This window comes from Lonchura striata, chromosome 3 (genome assembly GCF_050655825.1).
Source record: "Lonchura striata isolate lonStrDom1 chromosome 3, ASM5065582v1, whole genome shotgun sequence".
Lineage (NCBI taxonomy): Eukaryota > Metazoa > Chordata > Aves > Passeriformes > Estrildidae > Lonchura > Lonchura striata.
In genome coordinates, this window is record NC_140705.1 from 64,569,795 (window position 1) to 64,590,690 (window position 20,896).

At 36.8% G+C, this 20,896-nt stretch overlaps 1 protein-coding gene across 10 annotated transcripts in view; it reads left to right on the forward strand.

Moving 5' to 3' along the window:
* The window catches only part of UTRN (utrophin), a 340,627-nt gene that overhangs the window by 225,980 nt on the left and 93,751 nt on the right, over window positions 1-20,896 (forward strand). For all 10 annotated transcript variants that reach the window (XM_085575353.1, XM_085575352.1, XM_085575354.1 and 7 more), the window contains one exon: window positions 2,241-2,397. In XM_085575353.1, coding sequence (XP_085431479.1) covers window positions 2,241-2,397 — 157 coding nt within the window. The remainder of the gene's footprint in view (window positions 1-2,240; window positions 2,398-20,896) is intronic.

Sequence of the window (20,896 nt, forward strand, 5' to 3'; positions counted from 1 at the left end):
TCTGAGAAAATCCAGGCTGCTGAGTTTTCCCCTGTGTATTTTTCCCTTTTTAATTTCTTTCTTTGGGAGGTTAGGTCACTTTGTGCTCCGTGGACAGCCCTGCTGGTGTAGTCCATTTCCTCTCCACCCCTTACCGCTCTACCTCTGCAGGATTAACTCACACTGGACTTTGAAACCATGTGCTTGCTAGTGTTATTTTTGGTATTGACATTAATTTTGCATGCATGCAGGTACTAAGTGGTAAATTACAATGTATTTAATCCTGTAATGTATGCTATATCATTCACAATAATATCAGATTTTTTTTTAAATATTATTGCACTGTATGTTAGATAGGGGTGAATCACCATTATCTAGTCCATTATCTAGTTACAGGAGTTTTCCCCTTCCTTACAAAGCTCCAATTTATTTTGCATACAAGAATTCCACCAAATAATTAGAGCAGAATCTTGAAGCCTCAGAGTGCCAGTTTTTAGAGGTGAGAGCTGCTTATAGGTGCTAGAAACTGTAATCGATTTCACTATCAAATGTACAGAAAGCTGTAAACCTGAACATTTTAATTGTAGTTGCTACTAGAAATTCTCAACTATCTAGCTATACTTTTTTAGCAATCAGAGTCTAATGACAACACTGTAAGTTCAAATATGGGCTGCCTTGGCTTAGCTGTGAGGGCAGTGTCTCCCTTCTGCCTGATAAGTAAAAAGTATAACTCTGTTTTTACTTTAAGAAAGAAGGGCCAATTCTGAGTACCTGAAAAAATATCAGGAGAGTGGAGACAATACATTCCACTCAGAAGCTGCTGGCCTGCCCACCAAGGCCAGCACAACAACTTGCTTGTGCTTCAGTGCAGGATGGAATGCTGACTCTACTATTTAGGCGTGAGCTGCTATCAGCTTGTTGCAATTCAGTGTTGAGATAAAGGTATCAGTGAGACCAGTAAGGGATAATAGAAACCATAACATGCAAAACTGTAGGCAATAAAGTGTTACTTCTAACAACTACTTAAATTTCATACTTTTTCCCAAGTAGTTAGTTAAATGCTTTCCTTAACAAGAGGGAAGGAGAATAGGTTCCTCTTTCTAAAGGTACTTGGTTTATCCTTTTTCAGAAATGCAGAATATTTTTTCTTTGTATTTCCCTCCTTATACACTTTTACTTGACTGCTTTATTGATTCACCTATCCTAGTGTATTGCTGGGAGATCTCATTGTGGCCAAACCTAAGATTATGTTGGAGTTAATCTTGCAGCACATCATCCCTTCAATCCAAATGTTGCTGTATCAGCCCCAAACATTCACTCTAATACCATTTGAAATGATAATATAAGACAAGCCAGGTGAAAGTTTTTAGGTGTGAGTCACAATTAATCAGAAAAAAAAAAGATAACCAACAATGTGCAAAATAGAAAAGGGAATAGAATTCATCCTTCAGAAGCAGGGGAGAAACTTTCAGAACAGGTGTCAGACTACACTGAAAATCATTCATCTCTACTCCCCTATCTGTGTGAAGAAAAACTTTTTTTTTGCTGATATAAATTACGTACATGCTGGTTTTGAATGATACCATAACATAGAATGACTGCAGTAAAAGAGTGGTAGATGGTCCCTTTTGAAGATTTCTATGCATCTTTTAGGTACTGCAGGGAGAAGACACTAAGTCAAGGTATTTCTGAAAATTATTGAAAAAGATATTGTGGAGTTTGACTTTTTTTGTCAATTAAATTGAGGAAGAGAGTCACTGTATTAATAGTCAACATCAATGAAAGATGATTTATTAAGTAACCTGTGTCACTGACTGATATGTTCAGCAGCACAGGCAATTTGCTATTGGTAACTACTGGAAGAACACACTGGATTTTGCTTCTGTAGAGTCAAGGTCCTAGCATGAAAGAATTCAGTGTTGCAATACTTTAGCTCACAAAATGATGCTTGTGCATGTTGCAAAATGGGGGAGTCACAACAAAACACAGGAATTTTTTATGTTGCTTAGACATGCAGTGTTCAAGGTTTTAGATGAGTTAAAGCATGGGGGACATATTTGTCTGTGTTCCCCTGTTTCTTCTGTTTATTTTGATTTGCTGTGCGAAGTGTTCTGAAATAGATTTTTTTCTTTTTAGCACAAAGTTGCTTTGCAGTTAAACACTTGAAACAATCTCATTTTACCGATGAAGCAATTTTGTTTGTTTTTCCACACTAGTTTTGCCATTCAGGGCTTTAAAGATGCTGTTATGATGTCTCACAGGGCTCACTTGGAGGCCAGTGCAGAGAAATGGAACAGATTGCTGACATCTCTGGAAGAGTTAATCAAATGGCTAAATGCAAAAGATGAAGAACTGAAAAAACAAATGCCTGTTGGAGGGGATGTTCCAACCTTACAGCAGCAGTATGACCACTGCAAAGTAAGTTGCTTAAGTTTTATGGATAGGATACTATGAATTATAGAATAAAGCTAATTTTTTTTTATAGAATAAAGCTAATTTTGCTTCCTGGTGACTAATGTCTATAGAAAGCTCTATGTCTCCAGCCATTTTGCCTACCTACCTTGCCCAGTAAAGCACAACTAAGATATGCTATAAAATTTCATCTAAACGATTTTTGAGACATATGTATCTAAACTTTTTTTTTCTTTACTGTTCCTTGATATTTTTGGAATTCTGATAGGTGAAACTGTTATTTTACTCTAAAAGTTAAGGAAGGCGTGCAAAAGTAAGAAGTGGCCAAGAATCATGAAAGCAAAGATGAATGTAAATTCAGTAAAATTGTGAACAGTGCCTTTCTACATGTTACTAAACTCACCAGTGATAGCAGCCCCCTACCCATGCACATTTACACTGCAAAGATGACTCAAAACTATTTTAGAGAACTACAATTCTTCTGTGCCTTGTACTGTTGTAACTATAGCATGCTGTTCGAGTTTTCTGGTTTTGCTTGTTCTGTTCTGGTTTGTACATGATAGACTATTAATTCCTAAATACTTCTTGACAGTAAAAAAAGTCACTTGCATATGCATTTCTTTATTCATGTAGCATGTAGAGTCTGTCTTGCCAACTCTGATCAGTAATCAAGTGAAGATGGTTTTGCCATTGGAAAAATTCAATCTAGTAAAGCTGGTTCCACCTCATTTGTTGATCTGTATGGTGTAAGCAGAGAAAGAGCACAAGGCAGCTTTATATAGCTGCATTGTGATAAATATGCAGCTATATAACTGTGTGATAAATATGTTCCCCTCTGCCAACTACACTAGTGTCTTTTCTGCTGTGGTGTTTGATGAGGGCAAAATTTGAGTTTGGAAAAACTTACTAACCAGAAATACTTGGAATACTGTGGGGAAGTATAGAAAATGTAGTCTGTCATGAGCATCACTTTTGCATCTTCACTCCAAAATAGAAGTGCTTAAGGAAATCTGCACATATATCTTCTTAATTTAGTCTTTTAAAGTAAATTTATTAGCATAAACTCAGGAACTTTGTTTCTTGAGAGTTCACCTCTTCCTAATCCACTTAAAGCATCATGCTCTGTTTGTAGGCACATCTGCTGTGATTCTTTTTATAATGATCAAATGGTGGATTACTAGTGCCAAAGAGCAATAAAAGGCTGAAACAGAGCCAAATATAATTTTGAAGGAGGTCAGTGGAAGGTGGTAGACCGCTACAGGTCATTTTCTAAAGGCTTGTCTGTGTCTTGTGTAGATTACACTATGTGCATGATAATAGCAAAGTACTAGTAAGTGCCTCTCATCTGAAGAACTCCATTTGATCAATAAAACTGAGGCTTTATTCTGAACTGGAAAAGTTTAGTAGTAATGGTGCTGGATGGCTCGTTTGGACCACTAGTGAACTGCAGCAGTATGAAGGAGAGAGCACCTCTGGGGTGTTTAATCCTTGCCCTTGTGTTTAAAGAATAACTGATATTTTGTTATGTGTCAAGGTTAAGACTCTAGTGAGTGCATTCAGGAGCTTTTGCAGATTATTCTTTCATTTTTCAAAAAGGCAATTTTCTTGCAATGTCATAGTGAGTGACATAGTTCCCTGAGTCAAGTATTTAATATGAGCTGCACTAATGGTCTGCAACAGCATGAAGTTAAAGCAACCCTAAATATAACTTTATTTTTTATATACCTATGCCAGCAAAAGTACTGTATACACTTGCCGATATTTCTTAGATGATGTCTGGATGACTATTTCCAAACAGTTATCTTGTTAGGGGGAACCAAGAGATCCCCATATATCTTGTAATGATACTGTGCTACACCAAATACCAATTATTAGCAGGCAGCATTTCACATTCTGTTGAAGTATTGCTTATTAGCTATTGCCAGAGGAGGGGAGCTGAACCACAGCTGTCTATTGGTTTGATTCTAATGGCAAGGCAATGCTTCACTGCTGTTTCTTAGCAGGAGCTGTTCATTCCTTGCTGAAGTTGCAGTTTACTAATAAACTTGAACAAGCTGAAAAGTTGTGGTTTTTATAGATAGAAAGTGAAAACTGAAGGGGGAAAAAAAAAAGCCAACAAAAAGCTGACAAAATAAAACTCCAAACCTTCTAGAAGCCCTTCTGCTTCCTCAGCAAGGTTAAGTGATTGGTTGATGTGGTTAGGATGCTGGATGAAGTGTCTTTGGTTGAGAAGCACAAGTTTTATTCCTGTGATTTTTATTCATTTTCTTTTCAAAAGTTTATGCCAAAACTGCCCTTTCAGTAGATTTTTTGTAAACTTTATGTAATTCCATGTTGTCAGTTACTCTGTGCCTTGTAGTGTGGGTATTGCCGGCTGGTGTCACTTGCTTTGCCTTTAAGGTGTTCCATTTGGAATATCCTTTTAAGCTGAGAGTTTTCAGTGTTTCAAGTTTGAGGCGTAACTGTGTCAGATGAATATTGCAAAGATATGACTTAATTTCTTTAGCTCTGAAGGATACTCCCTTTATTCCACCTCTCATTACCAGCTGTCCTGGTACTTTTAAAAATGTTTCTTTGCCCTTTCTTCTTCAAGTGCTAAACCTCCTGAACATTTCATTTTTAAGATTTACTTTTGATCAATGGGGTTTTTTTATTCCTTGTTGAGTTTCTGCAGCACCACATCAGCTCCCCTTGAAAAGCTTCTCCCAGTTATGTTTGTGTGTCTCTGCTCTCCTCTTTCCTTTAGTTTCATATCTGAGTGTAGATTTGAAGTTTTCTTAATGCAAATTGAACAGTTCCATACCTCACTTTGTCACCACTACTCTGTGACCCATTTTCTCCAATTTTCCACTTGCTTGCCTGATCTTGTCCTTGCTGGCACTTCAAAATATAAGTGGTAAAATAGTAGCTCAGCTCTGCAAGAGGTGTCCTCATGATATCTCATCTCCTTTGCTTTCTTTTTCTGAGTTCTGTTGTGTTAGCATTATTTTTTGCCTCTAGTTACTCAATAATTGTTGTTTTTCTTAACCTAATTTTTCCCCCCCTCAGGTACAGGGGATGAATTCTTTGCTTCAACTTAATGGCACTAATTCTATAGACCTCTGTTAGTATCCCCCTCCCTTAGTACTTGGCTTCAGCAGTGCTAGATAGATAAATACAGTATTATGTGACAGTTTGGGTTGGCTCACATTGTTTGGGTGCTACTGAGATCTGTTTGGACAGGAGGAAATAAATGGTTTGCTGTTTGATTTTTAAACTTGTTTTTGTTTTAGATAGCTCTCATTCTTTTGTGTTTTAAAAGTAAACATTACACAGAGTACTGTTAATAGGTTGAATTAGGGCAACAGATTTAGCCTGTATTTCCCAGGTTAACAGAAATCTTTCAGGATGTAGCAAATATTTATAATTTTTTGACTTTTTTGTGTTTTTCAGCCAGACTTCCATCGTCTGGAAGTTTATCACATGCTAAATGCTCAGCCTATCAATGAGCATATCCAGTCTGGGTGTTGAGTGTTGCTCTGTGTATTGCAGGGAGCAGGACAAGAGGAAGCTTAAACAATGGTACATGAATTTCCTATTTTGATTATTCTCAAAATTTCTTTGTCTTCAGAAGAGGGGTTGTGGAGCAAGAAATCCCAAGAATACTGGAAAATTTGGGACGCTGAGAGGAAGTTTAAAAAGTACCTGAGCTGAAAAGTTGTTCATAGGGAATGTGCTTATAGCTGTGCTACATTCACACTCCAGAAGTGTTGGACACAGGGAGAGGTATATAGGGGAAAAAAAAACCAAAACAACTAAAGACACTTACCTTTTCAGAGTTTATTGCCAATTTTTTTCCTTAATTTCAGTTTCTCGCTGTTGCTAGTTCTTAGCAGCTCATGTTTTCCTTTCATTTTGTTCTTTACCAGTCTTCCTTATAAATATTTATTTAGGATTTTAATGTGTGTGATGCAAATTTTGATCAGCTGCATAGACTAGGAACAAAACCCACACCAAGTCACCAAAATTGAAAAACCAAAACCACCATCCCAAACCTGTTTCTCCCAGCCTCTAATCCTTGAAAATCCACCTCCTGCATGCATATTTCAGTATGCCAGAAAAGAAAATCTGCAAAAATACCATGAAAAATCAGTGGGCTGGTTTTGTGCTTGTGGAAGTACCTAGAGTCACACGTTTGTACAAGAGGAGGCAGCACAGATACTGGCACCTTGTTCTTTGGAGATGCACTAAGACCTTTATGTATCTCACTTTCCACTGGAAGAGTTTCTGACTGTAGCTTTTTGGAAGTGTTCTTTTGCTAAAATACAAAGACTCCCTAAAACCCATAAATCACTGTGGTTTAGATTCCAGAGAGAGAACCAGGACATTTCAAATTAAGCAGAAATGGGTACCCTCTTGCATAAATCCTGTTGGCATGTGTCTGCATAAATGAACAAATGTCTAGCTAATGCTAAATAATGCATGCATCTTGGATCAAAGAGATGCTTAACTTAGCTTCATTTGAGCTCAGAATGAATTGGCAAAGGACCTGTGAATGTTTGATTGATAATTTTATATCTACGGATAGGTCATTAATATTTTAAATACTCTTCAAACTTTTTAGGGTTGCTGTCTATGTATTTCATGTTTCAGACTTGTTTTCTTAAAGTAATCAAATTATGAAAGTTGTAGTATTTCAGTATGTTTTACTCAGCTGTTTTCACTTAATCAAAGGTGTTAGCATAGCCAACTGGAAACTACTTTCTACATGTTGTTATCCCCTCAGGGTGCCTGTAATTCTGGTATTCTCTTAAACAGTGGGAAAAGTCTATGAGGAAAAATCTATTTCTAGCCTTAAACTTTTCTTTGGTCTTTCAGTTTGCCTGTCTGACTTTGGGCAATGGGCTTCTTCTTAAATTAATTCCTACTTAATTATTTTAGATTTGTTTTTCTGGTATATTTTCTGTATTAAAAACTGTTTCCATGTTAGGCATTATTAAATCTAAGAATGAAAAGAGAAGCATTAAATTATTGGTGCTGCTTTAGGCTATACCCTTAATGATAGTATAGAAAAAGCTTTATTAATTATTTCTCATTTCATCACATAAGACACAAAGCATGCAAAATCTCTGCTACTTAGAGGTGGTCAGCTAAATTGGTTGGTTGGTTAATGGGTGGTTGCTAAAACATTAATTTTTACTGCAGTGTGAGCTATGAGGGAGTAAGATGGGACATTTAAGTTGTCCATGGTTGGAAGTGGAAAAGCAATACAGCCTCTTGCTTAGAGGAAGAGCTGCAACTTGGTCTGATAGACAAGGATGTGGTGGAAGTAGGAGCTTGAGCAAGATGCACCACACTGCTCTGAAGTGGCTCTTTAAAGTCAGGATGTGGTTTGATGTGGTTTGAAAAACTACCTGCTCTATCAAGAAGGGGAATAACCTTCCCAATAGTCTGTCAGCATTACTGAGGGATATGAGAGATCTTTAAGTAAACTTGTAAGGGATAAGAGTTTTTTAAGAACTCTTGAAATTTTTGCATATTTGAGAGTCCTGAATGTTGATTATTGGTGAAAAAAATCTATTGTACTACACTGAAAGTTTGTACTGTTCAAGGACAGTATAACTCATTAATCTTGAACTGAGACTTTTCTTTGTGACGTGTTTAGGAGGAGGAAGTGGAAATTGTGGTTGGGAATACTTTGTTACAGGAGAGGAAGAGTGTAGTTAATACCTGAAGTTAAATGAGGGTCCTCAAGTGGACAGACTTAAATCCATTGCTCACTAAGGATTTACTTAAACTGATTTGTATGTTACATTAATGATTCAGGTGTGTGTCACTGCTCTCCTGGGCTTTTTCTCCAGAAGAATTATGTGTTAACAAAAGCATGGGACAAAGAATGAAGTATTAAATCAGGATGCCAGTGCAGTGTATTTTTAACTTTGACAAAAAATAGTTTCTCCTGGCTGTATTTCATCTTGTTCCCAGAAGTGTGGCTGTCTTGCGATAAGTCAGGAAAGTTGCAACGGATCAGTACCTAAAATAATAAATAACCTGGATAATGAAAGAACAAATTATTCTGTCACTAATGCAGAGTAAAGCAGGTTATCTTACTGTGGAAAAAAACAATTCATAAACATTTTTCCAGTACAGTAAATGAAACATTTCTGTGGGGTTGCCTTTTTCATAATACCATTTTGATGTATACAGCACATGCTGTTCTTTCCTGAAGACCCATTGTCTCATTTGTTTTAATCAAAGACTCTCACATAAATTTTTAGGACCTCACTGGGTCTTTTTCAAAACACTGAATAAAAGAAGATTTGTAGATATCCTCAAATACTTAAGAGGTCATTCTGACATTGCTGTGGAGGAGAATGCTTGTGTCATAAATTAGGCTTACATTGCAGAAACAGCACAGCAATCAGCCTTTCTTTTTGTCCTTAAAAGGCTGCCTGTTTCTATGGTGTTTTTTTATTTCACCTCACAAAAGACCACTCTAGCTCCATCGTTGTTAGTAGCTGCCTATCTACAACTAATGATGTCTTGTAACATCTTGATGCACTGAAATGTACCAGACATCTGTTTCACTCCCGTGTCTTCAGCTGCAATACCGTGACTGGCTGGCCTGACCTTCAGGGGTGAGCCATGAGCACAGCCAGGGAAGGTGATGGAGCACAAGCATATTAGTGACTGATTTTTAATCTCCACCCGTAAGACAGCGACTCTATTCTCTCAGCTACCTGTGTTGTTCATCTTGCTGTGTTCTTCTGACTCTACTATATCCTTAGGGAATTAAAGTGACTGCTATTGTATGTGATACTTAGGATGAAGTTGCATCAATGCAATGTTTGATACTGTAATACAACAATGGCTTTTAGTTTTGTAATTTCTGAGGATGCCCAATATTTTGTTGGCTATTTTTGTTTGCAGTGGCATATTAAGCAAATTATTTCTGGGACCTGGCAATGAAACTCCCAAGACCTTTTTTTCTAAGCTGCAACTGCTTGGAAAAATGCTCATGGATTTCAATTTGTGTATGCTTTTTTCTAAGATCAATTAGTATTTCAATTGCATTTAAAAATGCTGGGTACCACCTGAAACCTAAGGATGATATGTCACCAGATGAGCTGCCTGACTGGATCCCAGAGATGGGATGGTATAAGGAAATGAGACAGGGCATTTCTTTGAATGCAAATATTGTTTTTTGCTGAGGTCTGTTTTTCTAAAGGCAGAGAGCCAGGAAAAAAACACTGGCACAGTCACAGTGAATCTGTTTTTTCAACTGGCGAGTGCTGCTAGAGAGCCACAATAATACAGGGTCCACTGCCATATTTTTTCCAGATGCTTTCATAGCCTGTATTAGAGATGAAAACTGTTTTCCCTGCTCATACCTTTCTCATTTTCACACTAATCTGAAGTTCTTTCTATATAGTCAATAAAACCAGCTAAGGTTTCCTTGATTTCTCTGTGATCTGTTTTGATAAACCGGATCACTAAGAAGAAACTTATTCTATTTAACAAGGCTGTTCACTTGTCACTCAAGGTGTCAACTGGAGCTTGTAGGGATTAATGCAAATCTTAAGAACCTTTTTATATAACTGTCACTCTTCCATATGATTTTTGTGCAAATGCTAGAGAATTTTAATTTCTTTCTTTTTGTTTTCTCAGTGGACAAAGTCCCCTATGTATCACTGTTTTGGAGAAACTGAACAGAAGCATTAGTTTATGATGTGCTTCTTAAATATGCAGTAAGAGAGAGGTCGTTACCACTTTTAAATCCTCCTGAAACTTACTTCATTTGCAATAAGTTTGGTGAAGAATCTTTATTTTCTATTAAGAGCATCTTAATCTAGATTCTGTTTCTTGCTGGTGCAGGCAGGCTCTTTAGGGAAGAAGAGTATTTATTCCAGTTAACTCCGGACCTCAAGGATCCTCAATCCCTTGTTATTACAGTCAGTAATCCACCCAAGGAAGATCAGCAATAAATTGGAAAAACTGTGTTTCCATGGCAGCCACCCACTCCTGTTTTCATGCAGATTCTAGAGACTGAAGGTTAGGTTTCAAAATAGGGGAGGGGATGGGATTCTGCTTTTTCTATACTTGTTTGTTAGTTTTTTTGTTTTGTTGCATTTTTAGAATTCAAAGGTAGGTATTGGTTTAATGAGCAAGGTAATCTCACAGGAGGTATTTTTTTCTATTTTGTTTTCTTTCCAAAAACTCTTAACCATAGCTAATAGTTGTTCCTAGATTACCACACATCTGTATCTTCTGATTGGGGTTTCAGTGAGTTTCTCTCCTCCAGGATGGTTATTCTGTGGGGCTGGGAATTCCTAGGAATGTTACTAGAAGCTGTTTTCTCTGAACTTTTGGTGTTTCAGCTTTGGATGCCAGTGGGTGCTAAATCTAAAATGATGCTTAAAGATTTGAATCTTTCTTTTTAGGGAAGCTGCTGGAGGTTATATTTTTGCTAACATGTGTTTCCTGCAAAGTGAATTCTGTGCTGCACTTCAGAGAGGTGTTATATTGGGTCTAGGGTTCCCACTCCTACACCTTGAGCTTCTAGAGGTTCTTATCACTTACAGACTCATCCAGAGTTAGTTGTTTTGAGGGAAAGAGGGAGGTTTTTTTCTTTTAATCAGATTTGGAACCTGAATGCTCATCTTGTGAGGCTGGCAACATGATTCCTTTCCTTGTGTCATTTAGAGTATTGTCAGTAGCTGTCCATAGACTTGGGGTACCCTGAGCTTCAGTATTAAGGTACAATTCCTCCATATAGTGCTGTGCCTGGTAGGTCTGCAGTGTCTGCACTCATTCCTTAGAGTTACTGGAATTACTTTGTTTTAATCAGTAGGTTACAGAATTTTATGAGCGTGGTGTAATTAAGATAGAAAATATTTGCTTGACAGTGGCTGCTGGTTGTGGAGTTTGTGTTCCTTTTGGTTTATGTCTTGGCTTTGGGGTAGCTCTTTAGGGCACCTCTTTCTAGAAGGAATGCTGTGCTGTCCTCACACATTTACTACTAATGAGTTATTTTACATGATTAGTTGGTCATCTTATAATTTATTCCCCTGTAATGTGTGAGGATACTTTAAAAGCATCCTGTACAAAACTTAAGTTTTCTTGAGGGTCCTTTCTATCTTGTTGCTTAATGACAATGGAGCATTATGTCAGTGCTAGTAGTGAAGCTACCATGTCTTAAAGTGGTTTCAAGCACTATATATTAACTGGATATCAAATTTCATAGCCTGCTCTGCTAAATAGACAATACAAATGCACTAACTGCTGTGACATGAGCAGCCTTTTCTGCTTCTGCAGTGAATGAAGATTAACGTTAATTTTAGTTTTTGATAGTCTGAGATGCCATGCTATTACTGACACATGACTGTGCTTTTAGGTGGTTGCTGTGGTTATCCCTGTGATACCTCAGGTTTTAGCTTTTATATTTTTCAGATTCAGAACTGCTTTTGTGTGTAGTTCTGAGCTTCATGTGAAGGGATGGTAAGCTCTCTTTACAGAGTAGCTAGACAAAACAATTTCTTCTCTAGCTGGGGACCAAGAACAACTGATCCAAATTTCAGGTCCACAAGCATAAACAATGTGGACTGAAGAGAAAAAAAACAGGGATGGGACTTCACCAGCAAAAGCTATTACTGGATAATTAACTCCAATATGCTAATGGACCAGAACTTACAAAAGTAAGAGACCTCGTGACTGGTCATCCAGTTTGTGACCATTTTGAGTTCATCTTGGGTGTAGCCCTGGCTGGGCTCTTGTACTGCCCAAGGTGTATCCATTGAGGCCTTTAATAAATACCTACTTTATTCTTTAACTCCGTGTAGCCTCTGTCCTAGGTCAGCCTTGACAAGGCATCACCTATAACCTGTTTCTCTGTAGGACAGATTTTGAGGGGCTATGGGAAGCTGAATAGTTCCTCTGAACTTCTAGCCACTGGGGCTGTTTCTTAAAGGAACTGCATAGCCTGTGGTGAGAGAGAACATTTCAAAGATATTCTCAAAGAACTTAACAGTTGCTGCTAATGGTAATTAATGGATTTTATGATATGGATAATGGATTTTAGAGCTTTCTTGTTAAATGAATGTGTAAATCTAGAGAAAAAAATCTCTATGCCAATATTTGATGGTATAACAATATGCCAATGATATTTCCTGTTGTCAGCAATTTTGTGTTTGCAAACAACATTTAGAAGCTTGAGAGAGAGTAAACCAAAGCCATAAATCATTAAAATGTTCTGATACATTTATTTTCCCCTTTGTTTGAAGTCGGACTGAATTTTTTGCATTCTGTTATTAAGGAATTTTTAGTCTAAAGGTCCTAATATAGGCAATAGAATGGATTTTTTAAAAACCTGCAGACTTCCTCTCTCTTGAAACAGCTGTTTTGCAACTTATATGCTTGAAGAATTTTTAAAATATAAAGTAAAATATTGTGATTAATGAAAGGACTATTTTATAAACAGTCATTAAAAAATACATACTTTGTAAGTCTGTGATTTACTTGGATCTAAATTAAAATTTTCAGTACCAACAGAGCTTTGAATGATTGAATCCAATCATTACTTTTATTAGTATATTTTTTATTAAGCCAGTGTAACAGGTCAGCAAGAATTTAATATTAGCACTAATAGAAGAGAGAATAGTAAATGAGATAGTTTTAAAGAAATTACTGGAACAAATACATCATTTTTCTGTTATATATTACTACATGTCATCTAAAATGTCTTTTCACCTTGTTCTAGATTTTATACAGTCTGTATTTATTTACCTTGGAATCAATCTGATATGAAGTCTTCCTTGTTTGTTTCTATTCTTAAAATAACAGCTATTGGTAAATTTTCTCTTTTGTGGTTCCATGGTCTTTTTGACTGATGGATATGCCTCAGAAGAGAGAGGCTAGAAGTTTATATAAGCATTCACTACCTTGAAGGGATAAGGTTCAAGCCAGGGAAGAAACCGTCCAACAGAACAAAATACCGACAGGGTAGCATTTTGATGCCTTGAAAGGAGAGGAAAGACTAAAAGGAGAGGGAAGACTAATTGTGAAAATATTTTTATCATCAAATAAATGCAAGGAAGGGGGAGGGTGTAATTTTTAAGTAAATTCCAATAGTATCTGGTGATTTTATCCTGTGCATGTGATTTTTCCATCTCAAGTTTTGTAGCAGAGAGATACTGAGCAATACTTGATGCTGTCATCAACGCTGTGTTCAGCACCTGCCATCACACTGGGCAGGGACGTTTTCAGGAGCCTCAGTCCTTGATACAGAAACAAGTCCCCAGGCTTTGACTAAAAAACAAACTGCTACAAAGCAGTCACACTTGGTTGAAATCACTCCTTTTCAATAGGTCAGCTTCATTTGGGATGATTTTCTGATGATCTTGTATTCTTCTGTATGATCATGCAGATAATGCCTTCTGACATTTCTGGCTGCTACAAGATTCTTAGTCCAGTAAGCATGGGTGCTTGGCTGCAGTTTTTCAAACCCTTTCTTCACCTGTCTCTTCCTACTTATGCTTTGCATGGTGCTGGTGCAGCAGCACTAGAAGAGAAGGAAAAAGTTATTATCTTAATGCTAGATCTATGAAGGAGTGGCTAGTGGTAAGCACAGCACAGTATATAAAACAAACAAACAAACAAAACCCCCATGGTGTTGTAAAAACAAAGGTACTTTTATTGCTAGAGAGAAAACTAAACAGACACAGGTCAGATGTAAATCACATTATTAATGCTGTTCTGGAAAAACAGCTTGGGTACCAAGATGATGTGTGTGGCCTAAAAAAATCTTGACATACTGCAAGTAAATGTGCTTACTGCATTTTGGTTATACTCACAGAAGAATGTGAAGGGATTTCTAAGAAAGCAATGACTTCAGAGTTAAAAGCACTGAAGCTAGTGCACCCTATTGCTACGTATAGTATAAATGAACTAAATCCAAGAAATAAGTGAAATTCTTTTACTTTTTAAAAAATCTGTATTATGGTGTACTCTTTTCCCTAAGGTTTCTGGGGAAAGAGAACAGTATATAGGTATCTTGCTGCTTTTGCATGTTTTCACCTTTATTTAAATGGCTTTAAGTTGACAATCTGCATTTCTGGGAAATGGATGCAGATATGTTGAAGTATTCTTTGGCATTCAGTCACTAAAACCAATTCTACTTTCTGACTTTGAGACATTCCCTGTGTTCTCAGTGTTATTGTTTATACCTTCAGTATTTTACTTATTGCTTTTACTTTTCTCCATACCTTTACTAGATAACTTTGCCATCGCTTGGAACTTATTTCTAAGTATTGAGAACTAAAAATAAGAATTGGATTTCATGGTTTTGTTTTTGGTTTTCCTTAATGAGAAATTGTTTGTGGTTTCAAATTCTGTTTCTAAAGGAAAAGAAATCCTGTTTAATACATGCTGGTTCTACTATATATAAAATATTACAATTCTTTGCCTGAAGAGCTACAAATAAAAAAGCTTGTCATAGGAAGAAACAAAGCAGAGAATAGAAATGAAGTGAGAGAACATGAGTAATAAGTCTGTCTTCTGATCTCTGTGATGTGTGCACCCTATATTGGAAAGTATTCGTGGAGCTGAGTTAAATAGCCCTGCTTCACAGAAGTATTCTAAGTCCTGGTATCTTTCTCTAATTTACCCCCCTAATCACTATCAGTTATATTAAATGACTCTTTTCTCATGGGCAGAAAGCTGATTTGTAGTCATTCAAAAAAATGGCTTATGACAACTTTTGCAATCAGTTTAAGTAGGGCCTTTTTTCTTTTTTTCCAGGTTAACAGTCATTCTTATAGAATTATTTTGAATCAAGGAATATGGTTTATGTGAACAGACAATAAAAGAACTTACCATGGGTGCAAATAAGGCAAAGTTTTATCATTATTGTCCATGGATATTTTGCAGAACTTTTCCTGGATTATTTTAATTTCAGTCTTTTTCTACTGAATAAAACCCGAAGCAGATTGTTAAAATCAAATAGCAAACTCAGTGGGAAAGGAGGAGGGCACAACTCTGTAACTGGGTGATGGAACACTATTTGAAAACACTGACAATTTTCAAGTGGGTTTGCTCAGTGTTTTGTATTAATATACGTATACTGAATGCCCAGCAGTATTTTATATTTAATTTCTCATTAGTGAAACTGTCTGAAAGCAGCCATGTTCTTTTTTTTTTTTTTTTTTTTTTTGTTTGTTTGTTTTTTTGTTTGTTTGTTTTTTGCTTGTCCTATTACTTGAATTTTCAGGTCCAGCTGGATTTCCTGTTGCTTTTGAGATGTTGTTAAATCATCTATTTGAAAATGTGAAGACTGATCAAGGCTGTTGTGTTGGGCAAGTTCAGTTTGCAAAGGCATAAATGGAACTACTAAAGCAACATGCACTATTGCATATTGGGACAAGTTTGGGTGTCCCCTGTTTGACTAGGGGTTTAAACTTCCAGCAGACATCTATTTGTTATTTATGTTCTGTGTGACTCATATCAAGGGAAAATTCTCTGCTACTTGAAACAAATGCACATCCCCCACACTGGGAAAAAAAAAGTCCCACCCCACCACAACTATGTTGTGATACCTCCTGCATTGCTGCTGTGCCATATAATATATGAAATATTATACTTGGCTTGCCTTTTTAACCTTTTTTTTTCTTTTTTAAATGCTGTTGGCTCTTACAGAGGTGCCAGGTTCTGTGTTTTCATGTTCCTCTAATTTCTGATGGCAACTAGAATGAGCTGAAGGAGGTGACTTAAGCAGAAGGGAAAGTCATGTTGCCCTTAGGGTATTATTTCCTTATGACTCTCTCATAAATGCCTGGAAAATTTTCTGAAGTAGAGTATTTCCTCTTTCAAACACTACTTATTTTTTCCAGTAATGGTTTTATAGTAATCTTTCTGTACTGAGCAGATGTTTGATATAATAGCACACAATCCAGAGACAGGAAATTTTGGAAAAGTGACCCAAAGCAGAGATCCAGCATAATCTATCATGTCACAGTAACAAACTGTGTGGCAACAGCTTTACAAAGTCACTGTCATTTTAGATAGTTTTGAAAATGGGAAGCCATAGTGGAAGAGTTGAGAGCAAAAAGCTATGAGGGAGATTGAAGTAGACTGTGGTGAGGAAGACAGTTTGGCTGTTTGGTGATTTTTCATCTGTCTGTCTGGACCATTTGCTTCCGAAGAGAAACCAAAGTGACTGTTTCTAAGAAAGAGGAGTAATTGACATTGACAGGGTTTCTGCTTCTGAAAGGATTTCCAGTAGCAGTCCTCTCTCATGTATGCATGCATGCATACAGAGCAGGAACACTAGAGTTAGCCTCAAACTGCAACTGTTCCCTAGCATTTTTTTCTGCTTCAATATTCAGCTGGACTCTGTTGCCTTTGCTTCCTCCTCCCCTAAAGGGAATATTCATCCCCTTACACCATTTTCATACGGGAGAGGCTCTCTTGAGACTTTTTGCAGTGATCTGATTATTTATAATTTATAGGTGATGCTGTATAGTACATCTTTTTCTTAGTGATCACTATTCACTGTCAGGGATGCTGATGTACTCTTGCGCTAAGGAGGCTCATGTAGAGGAAACCTCTCAGGAGGTGTGGGCATGCTCACAAAGTGTATATTTTGTATATTGAATTAATTTTGTATATTGAATTAATGTTCATGGTTCTGCATATCACAAAGTTTCTTTTAAGTGCATTGAGTTTGAACTGTAATTACTAAAAGTTTTCTCAAGATCTCTGCATTAATATGGTAGGTACCATTTAACTGTGAGGTAGCTTATGATGCCAAACATATTTGACTTGTCCCATTGGTGGTTTTTTGAAGAAATGAAGAGGAATCTTAATCACACAAAATGAGCAAAAGGTGACCTGAGTTTAACTACTCTTAACAACAATGCAGCACCCAACTTGTTAATGGTGGCATCATTTCAGCTTGAAGAAACTAATGGCAATTCATCAATGCTCAGCAATCACACAGCCTAAGCAAACCCAAGCCAGTCTGTTGCCAGCAAGCAAAGAGGAATGTGTCTCTTATGTTGAAGAGATAGATGCTTATTGCTGAGGGCACAGGAAAATAGGCAGTGCTAACAGGATATTTGAGGGCTTTTGCTCAATTAAGTAAATAATAAAGCATTTAATATGCAGCGGATGTTTTGTGTGTCTTGTGTCAGGCTGGAGCCGGTACATGTTTTGGATGCATAAACAGAATAATGCTTTTTTTGTGTTCTTTATCCCTCCCCCTTTTTCTGTGAGTATTTTGTGACATAAAAAGCAGAAGTTATACCAGTTGCTACCCGTAAAGAAAAGATGGAGTTTGATGCTGACAGTGTTTCCGCCATAAACTCATTTGTTGGGTTTTATGTAACTGAGTATTAACTGTTATCCAAAGCTACCCAGTTATACACTGTGCAGTGAACAGTTACACAGTTTGAAGCTAATTAGAGTTAGCATCGAGGACACAGATTTCCTTTGCTTCTTCAAAGGAGGTACAGCTTTGAAGAGTGTGGAAGAAATGTAACTTCTGTTCTGCAAACAGCTTTACAAAACAGTTTTATCTGAAATGCAAGGATCCTTTTTTTGACGGTATATTGCCTTGTCTTTAAGGTTGCTTTTTAGAGGATATAATATTTTAAAATGTCTTTGAAATTGACTCAGTGCAATGCTTTACTTGGCATTATACAGTGATCTTTTCCTGTGGGGATTTTCAGGGTTGTTTTGGCAGATAGTCTAAAACGTTATTTTATCTTTACTGATTTCTTACTGCCAGTCCCCCATGTCTGGACACTGGTTCTTGTGTACTTTAGATTAAAGATTCTGGTTTGTACCTACATTACATAAAAGTAGTTGTCCTGTTTCTGACTGGAGCTAGGAGCAGAGTCTGGGGAGACAGGCAAAAGAAAAATAGAGCAAGTAGAGGGTTCGTTCTCTTCCTGCATTCTGTTGATCACAGATGTATGAAAATGCCTCTGATGACACTATTGGTTTACTATAAAATAAACAAAAATCAAAAGAGGTCAAGTCTTCCAAGGTTGTTGATATCCGATAGCTGTCATGCTTCCATAGTAGAGTTTGGTGGGATTAGTTTTCCTTCTCCAAAAGCACACTGTAGTCCTTTTGATGTAAAACTGAATGTGTTCTTACAGGCAGTTTGGCATTTGAAAATTGGTTCCACTGCTAGCAGGGTGATGACTGCTGTTGTGTAAAAGTAAATACTTTTTCTCCACTACATGAAGAGTAAAAGTTGCAACAGCTTCCCTCTCTCTTCGTCTTTCAGTCTCCACACTGATTCAGGTATTTTTGCTGTCTCTGGAGTACATTCTGTATGAATTCTTGAATTAAATCCTGCTTAGCTATGTTAAACAGATTTTTTTTTCCCTAAAAGCTCCACTAAAAACATTTTTTCCTATGCATAGCATTGTAAACCAAGCCTGTTTTAATCTACTGTTTTTGTGTAGTTTATGCAGGTCATCAAATATAATGATTCTCATACCCTTTTTTAGCTGTCATATTACAATGGATTTAAACCAAAATATGCTCATTTATATTAGAAACTTGCTGGATGAGCAAAATAGGCATGTTCTATCAGATTTTGTTCTGTTGTTTGTATGATGCTTTTGTAATACTCATGGTACAAAGAAATGCAAAGTAAGGATTGAATTAAAAAATTGCTTTCCTGAAGAAGAGAAAAAGAGCCAACAAAGCAAGTTCAGTGGATATGCACTGTGTAGCAAGCCCATCACAAAAGGATTCCACTGGCCAAAGTAGTTATATTTCTGGGGATTTCAGTAGTAGATTCAGTAGAGAATTCACATTAGCACACAGAAACCTGTCTTTTCACTTTTGTTAGGAAAATAATTATATATTTCTATAAAAGCTTTCTGACAATAATGTCATTGGCATTAGCTCAAGGATGCATGGTGTGGGGTTTCTCTTCCCCAGCATAGTTCCTAATCATATTTAAACCACAACTCACCCCAATAAAAATAAATAAATTTTAAGAAAAAGAAAGAAATGCCTTTAGACATTCCATGTTTTCCAGTCCCTAAAGACTATGCTTTGTTGAGCTTCTAAACTTCTCTAGGCAACCAAGTCTTGGTTATCGTTGACCTAGAAACACAAATAAAGTCTCATTTCAGTGGACTAGGAAATAAGAAATGAAGTTACATAAGATGATTGGCGCTAGAAGACATATTAATGAACATCATTATGCCTCATTTTTTGTAATCTTTGCTCAATTAAGTGGGGTCTCCCTTCATGTCTAGTTAGATTTAGATCCTGTAGCATCTCTGTGAAAAACAGGACTTGCAGTTCTTGCTTCAGAAAAGACTAAGTTATTTCTTGAAAAATTAACTGTGTAAAAAAAAGAGTTTAGTTTTTAAGGAAAAGTATAGCCCTGTGATCTTTAATTTAAGAATAGCTTTTTAATGTCTTTTTTTAAGCAATCTGTGTGACAATGATCCTTACTTCTGCCTTTGTGCTGGAATACTTGATTCTTTTCTAGTGCACAAAGGAGGACTTTCAAAGTCTTCACAAGGTTGAGTGTGGCTTTTCCAAGCAGGCTTCAAAACATCTCCTGATTTCAAAATGCTGTTAGATGAAAATGGAGGAAATAACCTTACTGGTTTTGAACTGTAACAAGTTCAGAAGAAAGTCAGTTACCCTTCTTTTATAGTAAAGTGTGTCACAGGAATATACAGATGCAATTTGAGATTGTCAGTTTATTGGTTATCAGTTTTTACAGTGTCAGTGACACCTTTGTGTTTCCTTTCTCTAAGCCTGAGCAGCAGTGATACAGCATACTTCCTCCCTCTATCTCTTTGGCTGCACTTCTGCAAGTTACTTTGTTTGAGTGATGTTTTAGATGCTTATTTTATGTAATGATTGTCTATTAATGAATATTTGGAAGTGGGTGTTGTTTTCAGTGAGTAGCCATGAGCACATGCACTCCTCCAGAGAGCAAAGGGAAATTTTCAAGAGACAAGACAGTCTCAGTGAAAAAGTATTTCTGCACTGAAGCATTTATTTTGATAAATCAAAGGGAAAGTATTAAGTAAGCTAACATTTATTTGCCTCTGGTAAAAGATCACTAGCATGCATAGGCTAATTCTCTTTTGCCCACATGTATACTTTTAAATTCCTCTCAGTTTAGTTTCCTTGTGCATGCAGGCAAAGAATAGGAATTTGCTGTAGATGTGACTTCCAGGTCTACACTAACGTTGAACCCTTGTAGCTGACACCCTATTTGCACACTCTTTATTGACACTACAGCAAAAGAGAGCGCAAGTGGCAAATGGTAAACTGAGAGACAATTTAGGAAAATGCAGCCTTTAGCACTTCTCTTTGGCCCTTTTTGAGATGTCTATTTAGATTCCTCTATCAAAAAATAAATCTAAAATACTCAATATATCTGAGTTATGAAAGCAAACAGCATCCTCTTTTTTTTTTGCTTCCCTCCCACCCCCACTCATATTTCCTTTTCTTCCCCTATTCTGGTGTTGGTTGCTGTTTGTCA